The 11,847-nt window shown below is 38.4% G+C and overlaps 1 protein-coding gene across 1 annotated transcript in view; it reads right to left on the bottom strand.

Moving 5' to 3' along the window:
• Window positions 1-11,847, bottom strand: part of CFAP53 (cilia and flagella associated protein 53) — an 86,403-nt gene that overhangs the window by 69,958 nt on the left and 4,598 nt on the right. Inside the window, exon 2 of the mRNA XM_053700403.1 lies at window positions 8,306-8,439. Coding sequence (XP_053556378.1) covers window positions 8,306-8,377 — 72 coding nt within the window. The 5' untranslated portion in view covers window positions 8,378-8,439. The remainder of the gene's footprint in view (window positions 1-8,305; window positions 8,440-11,847) is intronic.

Here is an 11,847-nt window from a genome sequence, read left to right on the forward strand (position 1 = left end):
TAGTCACTGCCATAATGCTAGTATATATTGTCTAGCAGTTATTAGTATACACAAAATAGGGATAGATATGTAGCAGAGTTAGCCTTTACATCCTTGTAATAAATGTCTAAAAAATTTTTTAAGACATTTAATACAAGGATGTACCCCTATATGCTCTAAACAAATATACATGCTTACATGGTATAATAATATATGTTAGTAAAATTGTCTTTTTAAATATCCTAGTAAAACTTCTTTTATATACAAAAAACGATTTTGTTTATCTTATCATTTATAAAGTACAGTAAGAAGTACATGTTGGAATCACATTTGTCATCATTGCTAAATAATAATTACCTCAGAGTTTAAAGAAATAGAAGATTATTGCTAGTCAGCTATTATTATTATTATTATTTTTCCCACAATAAGAACTTAAGGAATAGGAGTATCTAAGTAACACCAGACACAGATTGACACAATTAATAACGGACATTTTACTTTATAAACACTTTGATACAAATTTCTTTTAATACATTGAAACACTTCATATAGGAAACGACACAACAGTTCTACCAGACAACCACAAAGTGCTAATTAGAAGAATCAATACACCTTAACCACCTTATTAAGTATACTAGAAATACAACACAAATTTGTGAGATAATATAATTTTGAAATATTTTTAAGTTTATAATAGAATCACAGCCTAAACTCACAGCTCTTTTTGAGCGCTCCCCACACCCACTTTGCACACTTCTACACATCTGATATTGGGAGCATATCAGACTTGGGGAAGCCAGTTGAGTCTGATCTACACATCACTCCGCACCCTCCTTTTCTTTTGTTTTTTTTTTAGTTTTTTTTTGTGGATTGGAATACCACTGCTGAATGTTCTCAATGCAACGTATTATTGAAGTTAACAAAGCGCAAACTTACTGGTAAACTACACAATAACCAGGTTTTCTAATGCACTGGAATGGGTTTGAATTTGGGAGAACAAAAAGCTGTGTGATTAGAATGAGCCACACTGTTAAATATCAAAGGCCTAGAACAGATCCTGGTTTTCTTAGAAAAGTAACATCTTACCCCTCTTTGTGCTATGACCCCTCATTTGAAATGGCAGACACCCCTCCTTCAACGGAGTGTTCACTTCTCCCCCTGGGAGGCAGCAGATCCCAATTAAAGGAACAATAATCTGCTGGGTACAACTATAACATGGTTACAACTCACTGTGCAACTCTCTATATAGCTGTTCTCTTTTTTTTAATCCCATACAAGTTCTGTTAGTGAAGCGCTGCATCTTCATACTGGGCACCACCATCTCGGACCTTTGGTATTCTTGATTTCTGTGACATGAGTGTTGTGTATTTACAGATCAGTGACACTGTTGTCTTTATGACAAGCCAAATTGTGCACTTCAGCTTAGTGTTCACAATACAGAGCAGGTGCTGTACATTTTAACCGCCGATACATCTGAGGACTATTTTTATATTTGTTATGTAACGTTTAAACTGTGTAAGGTACAGCTGTCAAAAAGCAACCAGTGCCACAGATTGTAAATGCACACTGCTTCTGTAACAGGATTTTCTAATAACCGGGTTTTCTAATAGACTGGAAAGGCTTTGAATTTAGGAGAATACATGTGCTCCAAGATGGCAGCTCCCAGTATGAAGATGTGGAGCTTTATCAACTGGCACCTGTAAAGGGTTAAGATAAGACATGTAGCTTTGAAGGAAGCTGAATGCACAGGAGAGAAAAAAAACAATATCACAGTGAGTAGTAACTGGGCTCTGTCGTAGTTGTACCCTGCAGTTTAATTTCTCTTTAGAAATGGTTATCAACTGCCACATTAGAAACCAGGCAATTTATAGTGGTAAGGGATGGGGCCACTAAAGAGCCAATATTTAGTTACAGGGGTATGAGATCTCTGATGTGAAAATTATAAAGGGGTGTGACACGTGACCACCTGCCCTGATTATGCACTTGCAGTGTTTGATAAGGGGAGAGATTCAGAGCCCGTACTCTCCCCTAATAAAACACAGAGGGTATTATTTGTGCAGTGTCTGATAAGGAGAGAGATTCAGAGCCTGTACTCTCCCCCTAATAAAACACAGAGGGTATTTGTGCAGTGTCTGATAAGGGGAGAGATTCAGAGCCCGTACTCTCCCCTAATAAGACACAGAGGGTATTTGTGCAGTGTCTGATAAGGGGAGAGATTCAGAGCCTGTACTCTCCCCCTAATAAAACACAGAGGGTATTTGTGCAGTGTCTGATAAGGGGAGAGATTCAGAGCCCGTACTCTCCCCTAATAAGACACAGAGGGTATTTGTGCAGTGTCTGATAAGGGGAGAGATTCAGAGCCCGTACTCTCCCCTAATAAAACACAGAGGGTATTTGTGCAGTGTCTGATAAGGAGAGAGATTCAGAGCCCGTACTCTCCCCTAATAAAACACAGAGGGTATTTGTGCAGTGTCTGATAAGGGGAGACCTTCAGAGCCCGTACTCCCCCCTAATAAAACACAGAGGGTATTTGTGCAGTGTCAGATAAGGAGAGAGATTCAGAGCCCGTACTCTTCCCCCTAATAAAACACAGAGGGTATTTGTGCAGTGTCTGATAAGGGGAGAGATTCAGAGCCCGTACTCTCCCCTAATAAAACACAGAGGGTATTTGTGCAGTGTCTGATAAGGGGAGAGATTCAGAGCCCATACTCTCCCCCTAATAAAACACAGAGGGTATTTTTGTGCAGTGTCTGATAAGGGGAGAGATTCAGAGCCCGTACTCTCCCCTAATAAAACACAGGGGGTATTTGTGCAGTGTCTAATAAGGAGAGATTCAGAGCCCGTACTCTCCCACCAATAAAACACAGAGGGTATTTGTGCAGTGTCTGATAAGGGGAGAGATTCAGAGACCGTACTCTCCCCTAATAAAACACAGGGGGTATTTGTGCAGTGTCTGATAAGGAGGGATTCAGAGCCCGTACTCTCCCCCTAATAAAACAAAGAGGGTATTTGTGCAGTGTCTGATAAGGGGAGAGATTCAGAGCCTGTACTCTCCCCTAATAAAACACAGGGGGTATTTGTGCAGTGTCTGATAAGGGGAGAGATTCAGAGCCCGTACTCTCCCCTAATAAAACACAGAGGGTATTTGTGCAGTGTCTGATAAGGGGAGAGATTCAGAGCCCGTACTCTCCCCTAATAAAACACAGGGGGTATTTGTGCAGTGTCTGATAAGGAGAGATTCAGAGCCCGTACTCTCCCCTAATAAAACACAGAGGGTATTTGTGCAGTGTCTGATAAGGAGAGATTCAGAGCCCGTACTCTCCCCTAATAAAACACAGAGGGTATTTGTGCAGTGTCTGATAAGGGGAGAGATTCAGAGCCCGTACTCTCCCCCTAATAAAACACAGAGGGTATTTGTGCAGTGTCTGATAAGGGGAGAGATTCAGAGCCTGTACTCTCCCCTAATAAAACACAGGGGGTATTTGTGCACATTTAGGTTGCAGATGATTACCATATAAATTGCGTACTATCTCTCTACTAGGTACCTTTTATGGTGCTCTAGGCTAGCACCACAACAGTACAATAGAACCCTTTTTCTCTTGGCATTTTAAGTTGCAAAGAATATGTACATATTCTCAGCAGTAGTAAGACACTACTGGAAAAAAACTGTTAATTGGTGGCTACACACATTTCTCTCTTGTCATTAGCTCATCAGATGTGCTCAACTAGCTCCCAGTAGTGCCATAATAAAATGTTCTAACATTTTCTTTTCTAGCTTGCATGTCCCTTCAAGCACTGCATTGCAAAATAAATTTTTCAAAATCATTTAACACTGTTATTTTGTTATCACAATTTACAAGGTTTTGCAAATCAGGAGCAGTTCAGGGATAGAAAACATGAAAAGTCTGATGGAATCCATGTTCCTGGTCTCCTTTGCTCCAGTCATTTAACAACTGATGTATATAAGATTGTGCTTTGATCTAACTAATCACTGTGTAGAATGTTACAGGCTCAGGAAAATGTCTCCATTTAAATAATCATGATCGAGGCTCTCTAGTCTCTCTGAAAGGAGTGGGGCAAGCAAAAGTATTTTAGAGGTTTTTTTACAGAAAAAAAGGCAGAATAAATAATGTGTATATGTGTATTTTCCTTAAAGGGACATAATACTCATATGCTAAATCACTTGAAACTGATGCAGTATAACTGTAAATAACTGACAGGAAAATATCACCTGAGCATCTCTATGTAAAAAAGCAAGATATTTTACCTCACAATCTCCTCAGCTCAGCAGAGTAAGTGCTGTGTAAAAAGTTATACTCAACTGCTGCTCAGCTGCAGGTAAAAAAATAAAAAAATAAATAAAAAAAAATGAAGAAATGAACAGCAGCCAATCAGCATCAACAGTGCTGAGGTCATGAACTCTTTTACTGTGATCTCATGAGATTTGACTTAACTCTCATGAGATTTCATTGTAAACTTCCTTAAGCTGAATATGGAAATAAGATGAGAGTGCACGTAAGCTCGCTCCTTCCGCTGTCCCGGGACAGACATACTGATTTGTTGCTTAGAAGTCCTTTACAATGGGATGTGGCTACTGAGAAACTTTTGAGGCAAAATATCTTCCTTTTTTACATAGAGATGTTCAGCTGATATTTTCTAGTCAGCTTTTTACAGCTATACTGCATCACTTTCAAGTGTTTACACATTTGGGTATTATGCCCCTTTAATAAAACATTTACGTGAATAATACACTCACCGGCCACTTTATTAGGTACACCTGTTCAATTGCTTGGTAACAGAAATTGCTAATCAGCCAATCCCATGGCAGCAACTCAATGCATTTAGGCATCTAGACATGGTGAAGATGACTTGCTGAAGTTCAAACCAAGCATCAGAATGTGGAAGAAAGGGGATTTAAGTGACTTTGAACCTGGAATGGTTGTTGGTGCCAGACAGGCTGGTCTGAGTATTTAAAATACTGCTGATCTACTGGGATTTTAACGCACAACCATCTCTAGGGTCCAAAAAAGAGAATGGTCCGAAAAAGAGAAAATATCCAGTGAGCGGCAGTTGTGTGGACTACCATGCTTTGCTGATGTCAGAAGTCATAGGAGAATGGGCAGACTGGTTCGAAATAATAGAAAGGCAACAGTAACTCAAAAAACCACTCGTTACAACCAAGGTATGCAGAAGTCCATCTCTGAACGCACAGCACTTCGAACCTTGAAGCATATGGGCTACAGCAGCAGAAGACTACACCGGGTGCCACTTCTGTCAGCAAAGAACAGGAAACTGAGGCAACAATTTGCACAGGCTCACCAAAATTGGACAATAGAATATTGGAAAAACGTTGCCTGGTCTGATGAGTCTCGATTTCAGCTGCAACATTTAGATGGTAGGGTCAGAATTTGGCGTAAACAACATGAAAGCATGGATCAATTCTACCTTGTATCAATGGTTCAGGCTGGTTGTGGTGGCATAATGGTGTGGGGGATATTTTCTTGGCACACTTTGGGCCCCTTAGTACCAATAGAGCATTATATATAAAGTAATTCCTAAAAGGAAGAACTAAGAGGATGCGCTGAAATCACTGATGAAATTAGTTAAACCTGTTCGTTGATGCCCGTAGACAACAATGGGGCTATTGGAAACAGTGAATAAAAACAAATGTGACTAATCAATTGTGAATACAAGTGTGAACGATCAAATGTGAAAGCAACAAGGTATATAAAAAACAATAAAAACAAATGGTCAACAATATATAAAGTGAAAACATTCAATATAATGATATGGTGAAAGTTCATGTCAATGTCCAAAATAAATTTGTGGTTTAAAATGTCCAATCCAAAGATATAAAGGATATAGTGTACTTAGGTGCTTGGCGTGCTCCTCTTGTGTCCACGGTGTGGTGGGTCAGGATGTCTAAAATAAAGAATGAACAAGGGGCGCCAACATAGTGTAAATCGCATATACAACAAAAATATGTGATGTGCAGTGAACTACTCACAAAAGAAGTGGCACCTTACGTGAATAAAGTGCAAGAAAGCAGGCTGACGTTCAATAACCAGCAGTCAGTACGCTGGAGGTCTCACCCATGGGACCTATGGAATCTGGACGGACGTCTGGAGGGTAGCACTAACGATCCTTGGGGCCAATAGCCGGAAAAGTGCTCTGGAAGCTGGTATGTTCTCCCCCTCTCTGCTCACACAGCCGAGATACGTCTCCAAAACTGACAATGTCAGTGCGCAAAAGTTTCGTAGCAAATGTCCTGTCAAAAGCAGTGTTTTATTGCAACGCGTTTTCTCAGTCTATTCCAGACCGTTGATTAAACGGTCTGGAATAGACTGAGAAACGCGTTGCAATAAAACACTGCTTGTTTTAAACCACGACCCGGTTTTTCTGCTGTTTCTTTGTCCTTTTGACAGGACATTTGCTACTAAACTTTTGCGCACTGACATCGTCAGTTTTGGAGACGTATCTCGGCTGTGTGAGCAGAGAGAGGGAGAACATACCAGCTTCCAGAGCACTTTTCCAGCTATTGGCCCCAAGGATCGTTAGTGCTACCCTCCAGACGTCCGTCCAGATTCCATAGGTCCCCTGGGTGAGACCTCCAGCGTACTGACTGCTGGTTATTGAACGTCAGCCTGCTTTCTTGCACCTTATTCACGTAAGGTGCCACTTCTTTTGTGAGTAGTTCACTGCACATCACATTTATATTTTTGTTGTATATGCGATTTACACTATGTTGGCGCCCCTTGTTCATTCTTTATTTTAGACTTCCAATAGAGCATTGTTTAAACGCCACAGCCTACCTGAGTATTGTTGCTGACCATTTCCATCCCTTTATGGTTACAGTGTACCCATCTTCTGATGGCTACTTCCAGCAGGATAATGTACCATGTCACAAAGCTAAAATCATCTCAAACTGGTTTCTTGAACATGAGAATTAGTTCACTGTACTCCAATGGCCTCCACAGTAACCACATCTCAGTCTAATAGAGCACCTTTGGGATGGGGTGGAACGGGAGATTTGCATCATGGATGTGCAGCCGACAAATCAACAGCAACTGTGTGATGCTATCATGTTAATATGGACCAAAAAGTCTGAGGAATGTTTCCAACACCTTGTTGAATCTATGTCACCAAGAATTAAGGCAGTTCTGAAGGCAAAAGGGGGTCCAACCCGGTAATAGCAAGGTGTACCTAATAAAGTGGCTGGTGAGTTTATTGTCTCTTTAAGGAATGATTATTAAATTACTATGGTAAATCCATAGGTTTAGTAGTTTTTGAGATATTTTAAAAGGGGCAGTAAACACCTTGAGATTTTAATATAAAATGTTTAGTTTTGTGTAGTGAAACAACTATGTAATATAATTTCACTATGTATTTTGTCTCCTCTTAATGCAATTTAGCACTGAAAATGGGATTTCCTAAATAAAGTTATTAAAACAAATGCTTGGTCTGCTAAAAGAAACAAGGTATGATTTGTGTAGGCACTTTACAGAAATGTGTAAATGCAATGAGTGTCAAACAGCTAAACACAGCTCTAGCACATGAGTGTGAAATGGCTCAGCACTTGTGAGCATGAAGGTCGGATTTAAACTTTTATCTAAAAAAATAATAAAATAAAGTTTCTAATTTTCTTCTGTTATTAAAAGTTACCCTTTTCTCTTGATATCCTGTGTTGGAACTTACATCCTTTCCATAACACATAGGATCAGGAGAGTGCACGTGTCTTCAAAACCTTGTTGCAAACAGCTGCCATACAGTGCTCAACACAAGTGCATGATCCTGAGCCTACTTCAGTATCCTTTCATGTAAAGCAGTTAAAGGGACATAAAACCCAAATCTTTTCTTTCATGATTCAGATAGAGCATGCAAATTTAAATAATTTTCCAATGCATCTCTATTATCTAATTTGGTTTGCTCTCTGTGTATTCTTTGTTGAAAAGTATGTTCAACCCCTTCCTGTCGGAACAAAGTTCCGATGTAAAAATCGAAATCACACGATCATTCATGTGATCACGTGATTTCAATGATGGGATCGGGTTGGGGGGAGGAATGTCTATGACACTAGGCACCGCCTCCAGCACACAATCCCATTTAGGAAGTAGCTATGGTTTTAGGACAGCCGAATGGATAGGACGTTCTATGCCGTCCTAACGGCACTAAAGCCTACATTCTATTTGAATAATTTTGATTCCCATGACACTATGATGTATAATGAGACAAACAAAAACAAAAAACACATCTCTAAATGGAAATGAGTAAATGCAGAACAGAAGCAAGAGAGGTGTGTTAATATGGAAGGTTTGGAAGAACTTACCACGGCTACCGAGTGTGGCTGAGGCCCTCTCACCTCCCTGCAGCGGGGTCTGCTTCTCTGGCTCACAAGCATGATGAGGATGCTGGGAAAGTGCCTTTTATCCCTATGTAATATCAGGATGTGAGATTACTACACTGAGGAAAAGAACAGGAGAAAGGTGATGTATTCAGGAACGAAATACATAGCGCATATAACATTAATTACAGGGCTCGACAAACCTGGGAGCCACTGGCTCCTAGATTTTTACCCCTGGCTCCTTACTTTTTGGGTTATTCTCCATGGTTATATATACAAATACCACTGTCTGGCTCCAAAATATTCTTACTGGTTCCTAAATTTTAAACAGATTTGTTGACCCCTAAATAAGTGCCACATATAAATCACATGTTGTATTACTAAATGCTGGTGATATAAAAGCAGCACTGTGGTTTATGTTATAGCTGAAATATGATCACAAATTAGCATGAGATTTTTATTTAAAGGCACATACAGTATACATCAGTAATTAAGCTCTGCATTGCAATATAAATGTTTTAAAATCATTTAACGCTGTACTTTTGTAAGCACAATTTATTAAGTTTAATAGTTCAGGGATAAACCAGATGAAAATCCTGCAGGAATCAGTGTCCCTGGTCTCATTTGCTGTGGCCAATTAGGGACTTGTGTATATGAGATTGTGTTCTGATCTAACCAATCACTGTGTAGAATGTTACAAGCTAAGTTAAATGTCACCATACTTGAGCATGATTGACGGTCTTTAACCGCTCTAGAGGGAGTCAAACTAGAACCCTTTTTAGAGGCATTTACAGCAAAGGTCGGCAGAACAAATAATGGATGTATACTAGAACGTTGTCTTTTTCCTTAATTAAACATTAAACGTTACACTCCACTTGTAATCTGGCCCTTTATGGGGACAATAAATGTTGAGTTTCATGTCTCCTTTAAGAAATGATTGTTAAATACTATTGCAAATTCAGAAGTTTAGTAGTTTGTGAGATTTTTTTTAACAAAATGTTGTAATGATAACTTAAGAAATAATTAACCACAGAAACACCAAAACAGCTGAATACAATGCAAAAAACAAAATTAAAGGGACAAGTAAAAAATAAACATTCAAGAGTCAGATATAGCACGCCATTTTAAACAATTATCCAGTTTACTTGTATTATAACATTTTTCTTTGTTCTCTTGATATGCTTGGTTGAAGAGTAAACCTAGCTAGGCTCATAGTATAACTGCTACAATGTTGCCATAGAGTACTAAAGACATGTGCACGCTCCTGCGCTCCAATGAGCCGAGCTACGTCTACTCTGCAAAAAAGTATAGTAAGAGAACAAAGCAAATTTGCCAATAAAGTAAAATGGAAGGTTATTTAATATTGCATGCTCTATCTGAATCAAGAAAGTTTAATTTTGACTTTACTGTCCCTTTAAGGCTGTTCAAGTTCATCTATTTTTCTGAGATAAAACTGATAAAGACACTTCATCTTAGTTTTTCTTTCAATTTAAACAGCTTAAACTTATTTTCCCATGCAAAAATATTAAAGGGACACTGAACCCAATTTTTTTCTTTCATGATTCAGATAGTGCATGCAATTTTAAGCAACTTTCTAATTTACTCCTATTATGAATTTTTCTTTGTTCTCTTGCTATCTTTATTATTATTAAAAGCAGGAATCTGATGCATAGGAGCCGGACCATTTTTGGTTGAGAACCTGGGTTATGCTTGCTTATTGGTGGGTAAATGTAAGCCTCTAATACGCAAGCACTATCCATGGTGCTGAACCTAAAATGGGCTGGTTGCTAAGATTTACATTCCTGCTTTTTAAATAAAGATAGCAAGAGAACGAAGAAAAATTAATAATACGAGTAAATTAGAAAGTTGCTTAAAATTGCATGCTCTATCTGAATTATGAAACAAAACAATTGGGTTCAGTGTCCCTTTAATATTTTTGCATGGGAAAATAAGTTTAAGCTGTTTAAATTGAAAGAAAAACTAACATGAAGTGTCTTTATTCAATTACTCTATTGGTCACGTGCTGAGTCAACTTCCGCAGAAAAACAATAAGTTTATTCAGCTCAGGAACATCCATTAAAAAACAAAAAACAGAGTAACATAGTACATTTTAACCCTTTCGTGTCAGGGCTAAAGTGCCTACATCGGAACAACTGTTCTGATGTAGACAAATTGAAACCACGCGATCGTGCACACAATCACGAGATTTCAATTATTGGATTGCGTCTGGGGGGTGTCCCTACAACCCTAGGAACGTCCCCAAGACCGCGATCAAGTCCTGACAGCACAGAAGGCTTCAAGACAGCCGTTAGCTATGACGTTCTATTCCGTCATAATGGCTTTAAAGCCCAGTCTAATTATGACAGAATAGAATGGCATAATGGCTTTAAAGCCCAGTCTAATTATGACAGAATAGAATGGCATAATGGCTTTAAAGCCCAGTCTAATTATGACAGAATAGAATGGCATAATGGCTTTAAAAGGTTAAAAAACTCTCTTTTAGATGGTACAAAATGTTTTGATTATGTCCTTTTAAGAATAAAAATAAAGTTTATATAAAGTAAATTGCTTTATTTCTAGAATGGACACATTTGCACTACATTTTCTTACAATTTGCTGACGCCGTGTTACAGATTTTTTTATAAGCAAATTATCCTCTACAAAAATACAATGATTTAGCAAAATTAATTCTGTAAATTACAGGGGCTTGGCCTGGCCAGACCAGACTAAACAGACAGACTGACCACTATTTAAAAAGAAGTTTAGCTCAGTTTACTTATATGGTTCCTAAAAGTCTGACTATGAACATTACAGAATATCTAAGCAAACCTTTTACTTTAAAATGGGGATGCAGAGATTTCAGAATTAATACATTAATATGGATTCTATAATTGATTGTGTGAATAGTTCCAGTTTAAAGGGACACTGAACCTAATTTTTTTCTTTCGTGAATCAGATAGAGCATGCAATTTTAAGCAACTTACTAATTTACTCCTATTATCAATTTTCTTCGTTCACTTGTTATCTTTATTTGAAAAAGAAGGCATCTAAGCTTCTTTTTTTGGTTCAGAACTTTAGACAGCACTTTTTTATTGGTGGATGAATTTATCCACCAATCAGCAAGAATAACCCAGGTTACTCACTAAAAATGGGCCGGCATCTTAACTTTCATTCTTGCATTTCAAATAAAGATACCAAGAGAATTAAGAAAATTTGATAATAGGAGTAAATTAGAAAGTTGCTTAAAATTGCATGCTCTATCTGAATCACGAAAGAAAAAAAATGTCTTCAGTGCAAGGGACATTATACCCAAATGTTGAAGCACTTGAAAGTGATGCAGCATGTCTGAAAAATGCTAAGTAGAAAAGATCACCTGATCATCTCTATGTGAAAAAGGAAGATATTTTAGATCAAACCTTCCTCAGTAGTCCCATCCCATTGTAAAGGGACTTTAAGCAGCCAATCAGGATGCTAGTCCCAGGACTTGCAAGGATGTGTGCATCTGGCACGTGCAAGCACAGTCATGT

This window comes from Bombina bombina, chromosome 2 (assembly GCF_027579735.1).
Source record: "Bombina bombina isolate aBomBom1 chromosome 2, aBomBom1.pri, whole genome shotgun sequence".
NCBI lineage: Eukaryota > Metazoa > Chordata > Amphibia > Anura > Bombinatoridae > Bombina > Bombina bombina.